General features: G+C 34.2%; 2 protein-coding genes across 2 annotated transcripts; one reads left to right on the top strand and one right to left on the bottom strand.

Annotated features, from left to right (window-relative positions):
• Positions 1–1200: 1200 nt before the first annotated feature.
• Positions 1201–11250, top strand: LOC145621425 (kinesin-like protein KIN-7D, mitochondrial). The gene is made up of 25 exons (XM_081676156.1): positions 1201–1846; positions 1972–2072; positions 2241–2330; positions 2571–2623; positions 3484–3549; positions 3752–3805; positions 4014–4073; positions 4163–4241; positions 4326–4393; positions 5118–5174; positions 5269–5373; positions 5549–5653; positions 5942–6049; positions 6148–6279; positions 6363–6536; positions 6889–7071; positions 7532–7672; positions 8049–8168; positions 8291–8341; positions 8880–8927; positions 9027–9170; positions 9564–10295; positions 10469–10595; positions 10681–10795; positions 10891–11250. The coding sequence occupies exons 1-24, from the start codon at positions 1518–1520 to the stop codon at positions 10764–10766; spliced, it is 3213 nt and encodes a 1070-aa protein (XP_081532282.1). The 5' UTR covers positions 1201–1517; the 3' UTR covers positions 10767–10795; positions 10891–11250.
• A 982-nt stretch (positions 11251–12232) lies between these two features.
• Positions 12233–15361, bottom strand: LOC145620990 (B-box zinc finger protein 20-like). The gene is made up of 3 exons (XM_081675729.1): positions 14900–15361; positions 14132–14521; positions 12233–12581 (listed from the first exon to the last, which is right to left on the bottom strand). Exons 1-3 carry the CDS (start codon positions 15083–15085, stop codon positions 12411–12413), a joined length of 747 nt encoding a protein of 248 aa, XP_081531855.1. The 5' UTR covers positions 15086–15361; the 3' UTR covers positions 12233–12410.
• Positions 15362–15670: the final 309 nt, after the last annotated feature.

The raw sequence follows: 15670 nt of genomic DNA, 5'->3' as shown, positions 1-15670 counted from the left end.
ATTTATTTTACAATTAAATAATTCAAATGTCACGTAAGCAAAATTGACAAATGATATTTTTAAGTTTAAATTAATTGAATATAAAATATTATATTTTGATATTAAGAATTTTATCTGAATATGCAACAAATTTTAACACATAAATACAAAAAATATATTTTAGAAAATTCAAATAAACCGTGCATCGCACGAGCTTCATCTAGTTTTAAATAAATAAATAAAAATCATAAACATCATAAACCAAACTTATTACATGCACTACAGCATATTGCAATAAATGAGACAATTTGTAAAACCACTTTTACATCCTCCATACAAATATAATACAACCAAAAAATAGAAGGTTTGCAAATAAAAATACAAACTCTCTTATAGATTATTAAAATAATGTAGCTTAGTTTATTTTTTAATTTTTTTTGTCAAGGTAATGAAATAGCTAGCTTAGATCATAATAAAAGCATACTAAATAAATACTTTATCTTTACTCCATGACTTACGAAGGTACTATATACGGAGTAATATTATAAGTTAGACACTTAAAATAAATAAGATGAAGAAAAAAGAAAAATATGAAATAAATCATTGAATAATACTGTACATTGATCAACTCGTGATTTTATCATAGAACTACGCATTCTATATCATTACCGTGTTATTATAGTACAAGTTAGGGCCTGTTCAGTTCAGCTCTAATCAGTTAAGTTCAGCTCCTAATTTCTTTCTCTCATAAAATACTCATTTTAGCTCTATTCAGTTCAGTTCAACTCTAATCAGTTCAATTCATAAAAGGGCCTGTTCTCATTGACTGAACTCAGCTGAATTGAACTGAATATTTTATTAGAGAAGAAAATCAGGAACTGAGCTGAACTGAATTGAACTAAATTTCAATGCATGAGAACAGACTCTAATTCTACTGCACACTATTTTAAGTTTTTAACAAGAGACAAGCATTTCTTATTTTTTTTTTTTGACTATCATTTCTTAATTACAGTAAAACTAATTTTCAAACTGAATTAATCTAATGAGTACTCTCCCTCCACTCCCGCCACCTCAGCTCTCCTCTCTCTCCTCCACGTCACCCCCAATTTGAAAATTTGAATTTCACTCCCTGGATAAAATAACCCACTAAATTACAAACCCAATTAAAAAAATAAATAAAAAAATATTGTCAATTACACCGTCGTCCTCATTACTTCCTACCTCTCTCCCCAGTCACCAGTTATTGGTCATCTTCTTCCTCTCTCCTTCTCATTCACTTTCTCTCTCCTCCATTTTCTCTCTCTTCTGCAACTCTCATTCCTTCCATTTTTCACTTAATCAATAATTATTCAAATTCATTTTTCAAACCTTCAAATTTAACCAAAAAAAAAAAAAAACAAAAACAAAAATGCACTTCCTTTTTTGTCATTGACACCATGTGCAATTCCTGACAAATTCTTCTTCCCACCACTTTCTCTCTCCTCCATTTTTCATCCTTCAAATTGTTGCATTTCACCCAAAAACGGCGTCGTAAGTAGATGTCGTCAAGGGCAAGAAGTAGTTCACCGTTCAGCCATAACCGGAGAACTTCGAGTTCTAGTCCCTTCTCTTCTTCTTCCTCTACGTCGTCGTTTATCAACACTAGTGGCCGGTTCATTCCCCGGTCCAACAGTTCTTCTTCTTCCTCATTCCACGGTTCAACCGGTAACAATACTCACGGTTCAAGATCCATGACTCCTAATCGGACTTATGGCGGTCGCTCTCCCGTCGCATTCTCACCGTCCGATGACTTGCTTCCTGAACCGTTCGATGCTCCTAGATCCACCGCTGATAGTATCTCCGTCACCGTCCGATTTCGTCCCATGAGGTGAACCAATTCAATTCAATTTTCATTGTTTTTGAATTTAGATCTGAATTTTTATTTATTGATGATAAATTGATAGATCTTAATTTTGAATTTTTTTTTTTGAATTTTTTTGATTTTTTTTGCAGTGATAGAGAGTATCAGAGAGGTGATGAGGTTTCGTGGTATCCAGATGGTGATAAGACTGTACGAAGCGAGTATAGTCCAGCTACATGTGCTTATGCATTTGGTAATCAGTTTTACTATTTTTAGGTTTTGAATTGATTGATGTTGGATTAAGTAATTATGTAATTGATGTAATGTGGTTGATAAATTGTTGATTTTATGCGGCTATATTTGATTTTGATTATGGTGATCGTAGCAATCGGTTGATGTTTGATTGAATTGGTATTGGCAGATAAGGTTTTCGGGCCGAATGCGAATACGGAGGAGGTTTATGATGTTGCGGCTCGGCCTGTTGTTAAGGCTGCAATGGATGGTGTTAATGGTATGTATTGTGTAAGGTTTGATCGGACCGGAGTTTGTCGAATGATATTGGTTTTACGGTTATGGTTTTAGGTATTGAGGTGTAATACTGTTGCCAGTGATGATCAATGGTTATTGATTTGTGGTGTTTTGGATTTTGAGTTGAAATGCGACGGCCAGTGGTGATCTCGTAGTTGATTGTAGTGAAGGAATTGTGTTTTTCGACGGTTAGTGATATGAAAGTGCTTTTTTGATGTTGCAGGTACAGTGTTTGCTTATGGTGTTACCAGTAGTGGGAAGACACACACAATGCATGTAAGTGATTGCGTAGCTGCCTTTGATTGTTTACATATGGTTCGCGTTTTTATTGGCTGCAATAGATATTGCAAAATCTAGATAACAAGTTCAGAATCTTGAGATCAACTAATCAACACATATCAATTCAGGTTTAACAGTGTCTCTCCCCTTATGTTTACTCTATTGGCGAAATTAGACAAATGTGACTAGCCAAGTTTAAGATTTATGGACTTACATTATATTTGAGTAATTTTACAGTGGATGTTTCGAATGTCAATATAGTGACTTTGGTTTACAAGAAAGGGCCATGTCATTGTAATGTGCAATGTTGATGGAAGCTGCAGTGGGATGTACACCTTTAGTTGTAGACAACTAGTTGTTTATAGATATCCGAGTAGAATGCCATTGTCACAATTCCACCAATCTCGTTCTTTTGTCACCACCGAAAGCTGTGATCAATGTGATGAACGAGCGGAGCTATGGCAGGAATTAGGCATTTCATTTTGTGGGAAGCTATCATGCATTTTGTCAATCTTGTTAATATCTATTTGAATAGTTATGGAGTAGAATGCATGGTTTTCTTGACATGCATTGTCATAATTCCCTCAAACTTGCTCTTTTACCACCATTAAAACCATAATATCTTGAATTGACAGAATGAAATGATGGGAAGGTTACTCTTTGTTGACTGTACAAGGCCTCCACTACAACTCCCTGTTTGACTAAATAATTCTTAACTTCTATTCATGGGCGTTTGAAAGTTTTTATTTTTTAGTATATATGAGCAATGTCATTGACTGATGTCTCACATTTCTTGTTCGTAGCTTGGAAAGTAATGATCCATTGTCATTGACTAACCTCTGATGTTGTCTTTACAGGGGGACCAAGACTGTCCTGGTATCATACCACTGGCAATCAAAGATGTCTTCAGCATTATACAGGAAGTAAGCACACTCTCTTCTCTTACTATAGCCATTGGACTGTCGAGCATATCATTTGAAACTGCTCTTTCATTGTTTGCTATTATGTTTTTAATATCATTTGCTACGAACCATATTTGATTATACACGGATCTCATCTAGAATTGTCATTCTTTATGTTCTTTTATTAATGAACTATGGCTGATTTACTTCACTTTTGGTTTAGACTCCTGGGCGAGAGTTCCTGCTTCGTGTTTCCTATCTCGAGATCTATAATGAGGTAAAAGTTTTTCTTACATTAATATAGATCTGATAATTGAAAATATATACCAACTTATAACACGACATATTGACAATTAATATTCACGATGAAGGCTATATATCATCCCGTTGTGCTATTCTCTTTTATGAGGTTTTCTGGTTTGATTATTTATTTCAGGGTTTTCTTATGAGTAGAGTTGTATTTAATCTAAATCCTGTGATTTCAGGTTATAAATGATCTGCTTGATCCAACTGGTCAGAATCTACGTGTAAGAGAAGATGCCCAGGTTTGTGTGGTTTCAGTTATTGGCTAGAACATAATCTTTCCATATTCATTTGCGACAGAACATAGTATTGATCTTGCAAGATTTTTCAGGGAACTTATGTTGAAGGCATTAAAGAAGAGGTTGTTTTGTCTCCTGGGCATGCATTATCTTTTATTGCTGCTGGGGAAGGTACATTTAAGAGTTTAATATCTTCTGGTTACTAATCTTACCGTCTATGAGTTCCTGTTATTAAATCAGTTTTTATGCCTGCAGAGCATCGCCACGTCGGTTCCAACAATTTTAACCTTTTCAGTAGTAGAAGCCACACCATATTCTCACTGGTAAAGTTGACTTCTGTACTTTATTAACTTTGTGCTAACTTCTCTAATTATGTCTGTTTTTGGCTCTTAGTGTTATGTCTTTGCTGCTGCTCCCTTATTTTACTACATATATTGGAATCATTAGCTGGTTCGTTGTCCATTTGAGACAATCTCAGTAATCTAAACTGGCTTATAAAAATCTCTCTAAGTAAGACCAAGATTCTCTGTAGTTTAATTATTATTCTGTTTCCATATGCATGGTTTTTTTGGGTTTCCAGAAATTAATTGTAGTTTGAAGCCTTCAAGCTTTGTAAGGACCCCCTCGGATTACTCTAGTTGGTTGGCATGTTATTTGTACTGCTTGATGGTTGCTTTGATTGTTAATTTGTGAAGAATCTTATTGTAGGCTTCATTGCAGAAAAAATGTATCTAGAAATTTGACAAGATTAGGATGCATACTTTTTTTTTTTTAACTTTGTCGTCCATATGTCTCTATTTTTCCCATTTGCAAGGAGTTTTATCGCAGCCTTAAAGCGTTTGACATGTTCGAAGATGTGTTGTCATTTGCAGTTTCTGATACACCCACTTGTTTATGTTCTAAACAGGACCTTAAATTTGTACATTTACTGAAAATTAGTATAGTTGCCAGTGTGGCTGTATGCATAATTTACCGAATTTTACAGTTTGGGCAATTCTGAATTTCTGTTTGTATGCCATATTTACTGACCAGTAATTCACTTTGTAGATGATAGAGAGTGGTTCCCATGGTGATGAATATGATGGGGTGGTATTCTCACAGCTGGTACATTTCTGATCTATGATTTGTGTATGAAATGTGCAATTTTGAAGCTTTTGCTGAGTGACAATGTTATTTTATTTACCTATTTTTTTTGTAGAATTTGATTGATTTAGCTGGATCCGAGAGCTCCAAAACTGAAACAACAGGATTAAGAAGAAAGGAAGGTTCATATATCAATAAAAGTCTTTTGACTCTTGGAACCGTAAGTGCTCCATATTTATATCTGTTTTGTCTCAAATAAATATATTTTGCATCGATTTTATGATGTAGGCGTTTTGCAAGTAGCTGACTTGCCCCAACAGGATATTCTGGCTAGAATTTGTCTTCAGTTGCATTACTCTATTTCTTGCCATATAATCTGCTTTTTTGATGTGAAGGTCATTGGGAAGCTCAGTGAGGGGAAGGCATCTCACATTCCTTATAGAGATTCAAAGCTTACCCGCCTTCTGCAGTCCTCTCTTAGTGGTCGTGGACATGTTTCAGTAAGTTCCAGAGATAGACATTATTTTTACTCGGTTCCATGAAGGAATTTAATCATACTTTTAAGATCACTCATTATTGAAACTTCTTGTAATGCAAAAAGGTCTGGACAACTTTTGGTCGCATTCTTGTTTTAATAATTGTCTGTTGCTGGCGTTCTGTGAACTAGCAAACACCGCTGCTTGCATTTGAATTCATGTTTAATGGCACAATACTCTATTTTTTGTTTGATTTAAGTATTATGATCTAGCAACTTTCTTATCACAGGCCTTTTGTTGGAAATTTTGCAGCTTATATGCACAGTTACCCCTGCATCTAGTAGTATGGAGGAGACCCATAATACTCTGAAATTTGCTAGTAGGGCTAAGCGTGTGGAGATATTTGCTTCGCGTAATAAGGTATGCCTTATCCGTGTGGAGATGTAATCCAACATTTTTCTGACCATTGGACATGTGTTGAAGTTAACTAATTATGTATGAAATTTATTATTGTGCAGATTATTGATGAGAAGTCCTTAATTAAAAAGTACCAGCGAGAAATTACAACTCTTAAGGAAGAACTTGATCAGTTAAGAAGAGGAATGCTTGTTGGAGTTAGTCATGAGGAGATTTTGACCTTAAAGCAAAAGGTTCCTTACTGTACTAGTACTTAATATTAATCAAATTTGCTGTTTTGTATGCATTGTTATGCTTATTCTAGTATTGGTTGTAGTTGGAAGAAGGTCAGTTTAAAATGCAATCAAGGCTAGAGGAAGAAGAAGAAGCAAAGGCAGCCCTGATGAGTAGAATACAGAGGCTGACTAAATTGATACTTGTTTCCTCGAAAAACAGTATTCCTTCATATCTGGGTGATGCTGCTGGTTACCAGAGAAGTCACTCTGATGATGTAAGTTCTGCATGATCTTAAGTTTGTTTTTTTGACAAGCTTGCCTCCAATATTAAACGGTTTCCTACTACATCGTCTTTTTCTCATCGCACGCCTTCTCTTTTTTTTCCCCCTTCCTTTTTGGCCATTCATACTCCCTTGCCACTTGCCACCATACAGTCCATTATGCCCTTCTACCTATGATCATTGCTCCTAGGCCTTTTGACAAAGGGAAAGACACGAGAGATAGGAAAACATGTAGATTGTCAACTTATTAAGGAGGTCTAGAGCGGCATGTGAACCAATAAAAGCTACATTGTGGAGAGACAAAGATTGTGTGCTTATAACATTTTTTGTATATATCTGGTGTCAGAAATTAGAGCTTGGGGACTGTGAAAACAATAAGGATTCCCCGTCAGCACTGTCAGATCCTGCGGTTGATTTCCAACACAAACGCTCGTCTAGCAAATGGAATGACGAACTTTCTGCAGCTGGCAGCATACTCGCGGAATCTAACGAAGCCGGCGAATTCATCAGTGGTTCAAACCTTACGACTGTATGTATTTTGTTTTATTAAGTCCTTAAGTTTACATATGTCAAATTATGTTTCTTCTTCATAAATGTGAATGGTTAATGTTTGTAATTTAATTGAAGGCATAACGACAACGATTGTTGCTGCAAAATATGAAAGTAAATCTGAAATTAAGTTATCATATAGTGCTTTATTTCTGAACTCATTAGCCAAAATAAATGACCATACTTCTTTGATCTGAACATTGCTTTTGTTCTGCTTTTTTTGATTGTTAGTTGTATTTTTTTTTAAACCTGTTGCAGCTTTCTCGCTATTTCATCATGTTGAATAATATGATGCAATTTATTGTGAAGTTCTTGCATAATTGTGTTTTTACTTATTATGTGTGCTCTTTTACAGCGACTATGCGAGACCATGCTAAAATTCTCTGTTTATTATCATCATTGTTGTTTGCTTATGAATGTATGTATTTGTTGGGTATCAGGATGATATAACTGCATCTGATGAGATGGACCTTCTTGTGGAGCAAGTGAAGATGCTTGCTGGTGAAATTGCTTTCAGTACAAGCACACTAAAACGCTTGGTTGAACAATCTTCAAATGATCCCGACGCCGCCCAAAGCCAAGTATGTTTATCTTGTTACCCTTTTTCATACAGGTTTTACCGTTTTGGAAATCAGGCTAAGTATATGTTCTTGTGTTTAGACTAGATGGAAAATTTGGTGTTAAGTTCCTTATAATACCATTATTTATACACTTGATTAGAATGCTCTAATCGATATTCTCAGACTACCCTAGGATATATTATTTTCCTATAGGGGTCCATTTATATTTTTAAAGTCATGACCTTTATGAACCTTTGAAGTCATTGCTTGTTTTCAAGTGAGAAATTTTTGAGGATTTCAAGATTAGCTGATAAATGAAGTATATATATCCGATAATGCAAGTACCAATATTTAATGTTGATTTCTACTGTTCTCCTTATGATTCTCTGAAATGCAGATCCATAATTTGGAATGTGAAATCCAAGATAAGAGGAAGCAGATGAGGCTTCTAGAACAGCGCATCATCCAGAGTGGTGAGGCTTCAGTGGCTAGTGCGTCATTGCTTGATATGCAGCAGGTTGTCTTCTAGAACAATCTGCATTTTTTTTTCTCTCTCTCAATCTCAACCCCATGGCCTTTGTTTGAGTGGGCCATGTGCGATGATGTCGCCTTTTAACATCTCACCTTTCTCTGTGACAGACTGTTTCAAGATTAAAGACCGAGTGTAGCCAAAAGGAATTTGAGTTAGAGGTATGTTTCTCTTTGCTTCTAAGTCTGAATGACAATGGTTTTCTTTCTTACTGCTTGTAGTACTCTTGAACTGATACTGATCTTTAACATAGTACATGCACCTGCTGATTTTTTTCCTTTTCATATGTTATTGTTTCTGTGAATGTTACTTTCTATTTCGGAATATCTATATGCATGAGATTTGTCTATGCTTCTGGCTATTCTCCTTCCATTAATCAGCTCATCAAGAATTGTGTGGTACTTGTTTATTTGTTATTTGGCGGCGTAATAATTTATTTTTGGCTACTAGCCAGTGGAGAGCACTCTTGATTGATGGTTTATGACATGGATTTGTGTGTTTGACTAGTCAAAAGAATCTGTTTAAGCAATTTGAACTAGCATCCTATGTATCTGCTGTAGGTGCATTTTGATGTTTGATCTTGTTTTACAAATGACTGATGAAACCTTTTCGATTGGTTTTAACTGTGACGAGTTGAAATGACTAATTCTAACAAAAGCATTTTTATCAAGTGGATTCATCATTAATCTTCTCTTGCAGCTAAAAACAGCCGACAACCGGATTCTTCAGGAACAGCTTCAAAATAAGGTATCTTAGTCTTTGTCATGATTAAGTGTTTCCTGTGTGCTGGGAGAATAAAATTATATGCACTTTTAGTCTTACTTTTGTATTTCTTCTTTCTTACAGTGTGCAGAAAATATGGAACTACTGGATCGATTAAATGCCCTGGAAAAGCATGTGGCTTCAACTGGTGGTGATTTACCTTTGCCTTCTGAACAGGGCATGACTGATGAGTATACTGAGGAATTAAGAAAGAAAGTTCAGTCACAGGTGAATAATTTTCTTAAAATTTAATATTGTTTCATATACTCAAATAGTTTTCACAATAAACTTTTTACAAAATATTTGTGTTAGTCATGTTGATATCTTGAAAATTAGGTGTGCTCAAAGATTGGAATTATAGCCCTTTGCTTAGCTAAACTCTATCTGTGCAACCTATTACATTATCTTGTAAAAAAAAAAAAATTACATTATTTTTAGTTATTTATGTGGTTTTTTTTTCTTACATTCCAAACCATTGATAAAACTGTATGATTGTATTCATTTTGTTTTTTGTATAGCTATATTTCATCTTTATCTTATTTATTTAAGTTCGTTTACTCTGGAAAAGTTTCCAACCTAAATAATCTATAGAATTTAATGTTTATCTATTCAATTGTGCAGGAGATGGAAAATGAGAAATTGAAGTTGGAACATGTTCAGTTAGTGGAAGAAAATAGTGGATTGTGTGTGCAGAATCAAAAATTATCCGAGGAGGCATCCTATGCGAAGGAACTAGCTTCTGCTGCTGCTGTTGAGCTGAAAAACTTGGCTGCTGAAGTAACAAAAATTTCATTGCAGAATGCAAAACTAGAAAAGGAATTGCAGGCTGCTCGTGAATTTAGTCACTCCAGAGGCTCCCAAATTTCCAATGGTGGTAATCGGAAACATGGGGACGGCATGAAAGCTGGAAGAAAAGGTCGATATCCTGGCCGTGGTAATGATGTATCGGGAGGATTTTATGATGAATTTGACTCGTATAATTTGGATCTGGAAGACCTTAAGATGGAACTACTTGCTCGTAAACAGAGGGAGGCAGCTCTTGAAGCTGCTTTGGCTGACAAAGAATATGTGGAAGAGGAATGCCGGAAAAAGGTTGAAGAGGCTAAGAGAAGGGAGGTAGCTCTTGAAAATGATTTGGCAAATATGTGGGTGCTTGTCGCAAAGTTGAAGAAAGAAGTAGGAGCTGCTCATGAGTCTATGTCTGATGAGAGGCTTGATAATGGGGATTTTTCAAATGGACAGAAAGCTGCTGAGGTCGAGAAAAATGGCTTCATTAAGGAAACTCAATCTTTGGAGGTCAACAAAACAGCTCACGATGCTCCCAGCGAAGAGCCATTAGTTGCTCGGTTAAAGGTGATTATTTTATGCTCAGTTTTTGTTATAATCATACTTCATGGTAACGAGTCTCACGACTCTGGATGGACAGGATTAAACTTTCAGCATGTACATTAACATAGATCTTTGTGAGTAGAAATATTGGTGATTCAGCTTTTTTCCATTAGTAACTGATGCATTGTAAATATTAGGCAAGGATGCAAGAGATGAAGGACAAAGAAAAACATATGGGCAACGGAGAGACAAATTCCCATCTGTGCAAAGTTTGTTATGAATCACCTACAGCTGCTATCCTTCTTCCTTGCCGACATTTTTGTTGTAAGTTATCCGTACTCTTTGTTTTTTCCTTTGTTCAACATTCATGCCAGTTTTTCAAAATTAGTTACGCTTGGTCTCTTTGCAGTATGTAAACCTTGTTCACTGGCTTGTTCAGAATGTCCTATATGCCGCACAAATATAGCAGATAGAATTTTCGCATTCACTTCATGACAATGTGGGTTACACCCATGATTATGAAGGTAATTAACTGGTATGTCATAATTTACTATGATAATCTGGTCTTTTGCAAAGTTTATCTTCTTAACGACATGTCTTCTTTGCCTTGATTTTGCAGGGGGTATTTAAATTTTTTTGCCGTATCTGCTGAGTATCAGTTTCATGGCCGGTGCAAATTCTTTTATTAGTTAGCCTGTATCTATTCCCCCCAGGTATATTATTTTTCTTATTTCTTTTTTTTAGTCCCTCGGCTTTTCCTTTTTCCCGGTAAGGGTTGTAAAAATAAGAACTCAAAATAGAAAAGGTGAAGAATGGTGGGGGTGAGAGGACAGAGGAAACCTACATCAAAAGGTTGCATATTGCTGCATGTTGATTGTTTTCAAGTGTGCAGCAGTGTTGTGATGTATACCCTGTTTATTGTTATTGTATAGAAGAAACAGCGTAAGCTTCGAAAAGGAAAATATGATCTCTATAATCACATTTCTTGCATCAAGAACTTCTTTAATTCCCCCCTGCCCCTGTGTTTTCCTTACAAATATGCCATGCACTGATGACTAAATAGACTCTCGAATCTCGATCTTGTTTAATGTCCGTAAATCTCACGATATACTAGTTTTTGACGTGAGACTATGCAACTATGTGTGCAATTAATCGCAGTTGAATTAATCAGTTAAGTTATTATCATTTGCAACTCGAAGGAGCAAGATGAGAAGAAACTCCGATCCCATGCCCAGTTTTGTAGTAAATGATCTTAGCCATAATCCTACTTAAATGTTAAGAACACTCAAAAGAAAAACGAGGCCGTTTCTTGTCACACCTGAATGAAGATTAGAGGTCACAATCATGTGGCATCATGTTCAATCTCGTGTAATATACTTCAACAAGTTAAGATGAATGCAGATGAATATTTCGTTTTCATAATGAACAAGATTGCTTTCTTGTAAATGTAAACTTTTATGTCTCTAGGGAAGTTGAATGTTTACGCTTCCTGCATTTTAAACAATTTCTCACTCAATTTTTTATGAAGTTTACTGCATTTTTACGCTTTCTGCATTGCGTAGTAAACAAATCTTCTCCAGTCAACAGCGCCGTTAATGCATAAATAATACTCCGTAAAATAAGTTACCTTATGTGTCAATCCAATTGTGTTGTATAAATTTCCATTACCAATACATTTTTGTACTAGTATTAATTTCCATTACCAATATAGTTTTCGAATTTTGATTTTGATTACTACTCATCGCTAGTTCATTACCTCTAATGACCGTTTGGTAGGCGGGTAATAAATGTTAGCAATAGGAAAGCGTCTATAAATATGTAATATGCATAGGATGTAGCGTTGCAATGTCTATGGTCATGATTCTTGCTACCTTTTCATGGATAACGAACGTATTTTCTCTCAATCGATTTAATTGCCTACAGAGTAACAGTTTACCATTCTACCATCAAATTTGCTTCTCTAGAAATCAAATAAGTAATTATTTTTAAATATATGACATATAATGGGAAATTGAGATAATGTACAATTGCATGATTTTTTTTTCTTAGTTTTTCTTGAAGAATCAAAATTGCAGCATTTTCTTGACAGTAGGAGACACCTTTATATCATGTTGATGGGCTCCCATAAAATATGAAAAATTATCTCTGAAGAAAGTTAGCAGGATTATGGGAAGAAACAAGTGGTCCAACATTATGAGCTTGTTGATGAAGTTCCCACATTAGTGATTTACTTTCTGAACAATATCCACCCATACTTTCTTCAACTTGTTGGTTTGTATTTACTGGATTTATATTTGTGCAGTCAGAAATCTGCAAAAAACAACACAAGAATCAGAAATACACTTATTATTATTATATTTGGTGTAAGATTTAGATAGCACTAAAAAAAAGTTGTGTTCATGATTATAAATCTTCTTTTATAACATATCTGATACAATAATTATTTTGAAATACGGAATATAAAAGATGAAGATATGAAGTATACTCTGTATTTATTTGGAAATTCTAATTTCTTTTAGTAGTATACCGCTAAAAACTCAATAAAAAGAGCTTTTATTATATGTACGAGTACTACTCGGTGTTGAATTATACCAAGCCCTCCCACATACAACACATGAACACAATTGTATGATTGTATCAAACCTATACGCATGATTTCCGTGTTTAACCTTGATAATACATATCATACTATATCTATGTTCGTATCTGTTTCAATGCAATCTAACTTTCCACAACCCTAAGACGGTCTCTATTTCACCACTTGTGTTGGGGACCCCTTACCCTTTCCTCCCTTCTCAAGGTGCAAGGCAAAGTCATAAGAAATATTTATGATTTGGGGTCATATAACAGCTACATAATGTTGGAAATTTGGAATTATAGTACCAACTTGCAACTAGGAGTCAATAGCTTAACAAATTTCTTTATACTAGCTAAATTCAATTCTAACCTAAATTCTATTGAATGCACAATCTATTACTGTACAACCTTAACTAAAAAGTTAAAAAGAATTGTTTGTACGAGTGTACGATTGCACCTCAAATAATGCTTTCTAGTCTTGGGCTATGCAGGCCCATGCCCTAAATTTATTTGGACCCAAAGTTGACTTCACCTAAAAATGTGCTATAATTGACTGCAAAACATGCTGTATGTTTGAATATTTCGAAAGAGATTGGTTGTTGTAGGACATATCATACTCATACGTATGATAGACCGTCCAAGAAAAATTTATTTATTTTTATAGGAATTACAAATAATAAATATCAAAATTACGCTTTTTAACTATGTGTCGGAACGAATTATGATAATAATTATTGTAATCAAATAACAAAAATGATCCTACTTTAAGTATATAGAATAATATGTAGGAAAATTTACTTCTTGAGCTTATTGTAAACGACCCATGTCTAAAATTTTCAATCATCAAGATATATTCAATCATATTCGATAGTAGGTTTGAATTCCCCTTCCCTCGTTTGTAATTTATAATAATTCCTCGTGGCTTATTCGAAAAAGAAAATAAAAACACGAATTTGTCTATGAAGAAAGGCAGAAAGCTAATTCTAATTTTTTACCAATGTACAAGTTGATTGACCTCAAGTATATGTTCTCATAATTGTAGCTTATAATTGTTTATTATTTTATTTTTTATTTTATTTTATTTATTTACTTGAAAGTTAGTTTTAAAACATCTAACAATGCTTCAATAGTATACTACTTATTTATCTTGTAGTTAGTTTTTTTCTCTAATTTTTTTAAAACATCTATCAAAACTCCAATAGTATACCTAAAAAAAAAAGAATAAAGTAACACAAAATTTTAAAAATAATACTTGTATTTAAATAAAGAAGGATAACGCAAACCTTACAAAAATTATGAGAAGCTGAAGAAGAGTCAAGCAAATCTTCTACTCTCCAACCAGGTAAAGTCTCCATTAGGTATTCTGATATACCCTCTTCATTAAATTGATCATAATTCGTCGTTGATGGAGTTGCGTTGTGTTGGTTAAACATGTCATGATCATAGCTAGAGATTGTAACTGATGATCTAGTTTGTGACATGGAATTCGGCCCGGACGAGGTAGATGAACGAGGAGTAGTAGGGTATGTAGCTGATGAAGCTGAGAGTTTAACCCCAGTTAGAAGAAATCTATTGTGACTTTGTGTGTGTTCATTTGTTTTATGTATTGGTATGTCACATTCTCTGCATAATATTGCCCTGTCTTCTTTGCAAAACAAGAATGCCCTTTTCTCCTGAAATAAAAAAAATCATATACTATGCATTATTAAATTTAATCTTAAAATAAAGGTACAAATAAATATTAATTACAATTAAACAAATTAATTAATTCATGATAGGATGCTAATTCAAAGTTTTCATCGATTACAGAACCATAATAGTGGAAAAACACGACTTTCAATAACACGACAAAGACAAAAAATAGTGGATTGTCATCGAAACTCAAATTTTAAAAATGCTATCCATATCAGCATACAAATAAAAACATCATTTTAACGAGCTTTAAGCTGTTAAGGATAAGGTCTCAACGACTTGTCGGTATTGTTCCTAGGAATAATAATCAACTAAAATAATTAAAAGGTAAATAAAATAAAAAGGGATGAGAAAATTACTTGGCAAATATCACAAAGAGGAGCATCTTTGAAAGAAGGAAGAAGAAGAGAAAAACGAGCATGTTTGCTAGCAAGCTTGTTGGCATGGTGCACCTTATAATCACACCCTTCACAAAGTGCTGCTTCATCTGCTGTACAAAACACTGAAGCCTCTTGTTTCTCACACACATCACATTGAATCTTCATTTTTTTTTTCCTAATATATTTTTGAGGGTATGAAAAATCTTAGAAAGTGTAATATTTATGAGTTAAATAAAGTATGAACTTTCAATTTATATTTTGAGTAAATAAAGGAATATATTGAAAGATACCCAACAAAGAAAAGAGATTTGAGTTAGACCAATTAAATTTAGGACTTTATTTCTTTAATAAGCTAAGGGGTTTTATTATTAATTTTTTTTGTAGAAAAATGATATGGGCAAGGAAATTTCTAGACAAAGAAAGTGAGATAACATAACATGGGTTTCCTTTATTTTTTTTTGTTGCTCTTTTTGCTTTGTTTTCCTCTTCCTTTTATATACTAATGTGATGAGAAAAAATTGGAAAAAGACAAGGGGAAAAAGAGCAAGTGGACCAATGGGAAGATTTTGATATCTATCAAAAATCTAAAAGCCTAAAAGATAGTTATGATCTATATCAGAGTTCTCTTTGGCATTGTGGGGATGAAGTTATGGTGAAGTTCTTTAATTTATATATATGTATATGTTTGTATTTATTGATATGAGTTTCTCATGTATATCTAGAAAGGTTTAGTCTAGTGGCTGGTTGATT

The sequence above is a fragment of the Chenopodium album genome, chromosome 27, assembly GCF_948465745.1.
Source record: "Chenopodium album chromosome 27, dcCheAlbu1.1, whole genome shotgun sequence".
Taxonomy (NCBI): domain Eukaryota; kingdom Viridiplantae; phylum Streptophyta; class Magnoliopsida; order Caryophyllales; family Amaranthaceae; genus Chenopodium; species Chenopodium album.
The sequence above is the reverse complement of the archived record's forward strand: the minus strand, read 5'-3'. Positions and strand labels throughout refer to the sequence as shown.

Bases quoted from the DNA above. Each gene is read 5' to 3' on its own strand.
- LOC145621425 (XM_081676156.1), top strand. From the start codon at position 1,518: ATGTCGTCAAGGGCAAGAAGTAGTTCACCGTTCAGCCATAACCGGAGA. The intron at 4,394-5,117 runs GTAAAGTTGACT...TTCACTTTGTAG, and splicing joins GCCACACCATATTCTCACTG to ATGATAGAGAGTGGTTCCCA. The intron at 6,537-6,888 runs GTAAGTTCTGCA...ATCTGGTGTCAG, and splicing joins AGAGAAGTCACTCTGATGAT to AAATTAGAGCTTGGGGACTG.
- LOC145620990 (XM_081675729.1), bottom strand. From the start codon at position 15,085: ATGAAGATTCAATGTGATGTGTGTGAGAAACAAGAGGCTTCAGTGTTT. The intron at 14,522-14,899 runs GTAATTTTCTCA...TTTTTATTTCAG, and splicing joins CTCTTTGTGATATTTGCCAA to GAGAAAAGGGCATTCTTGTT. The intron at 12,582-14,131 runs GTTTGCGTTATC...TGTTTTTTGCAG, and splicing joins CTTCTCATAATTTTTGTAAG to ATTTCTGACTGCACAAATAT.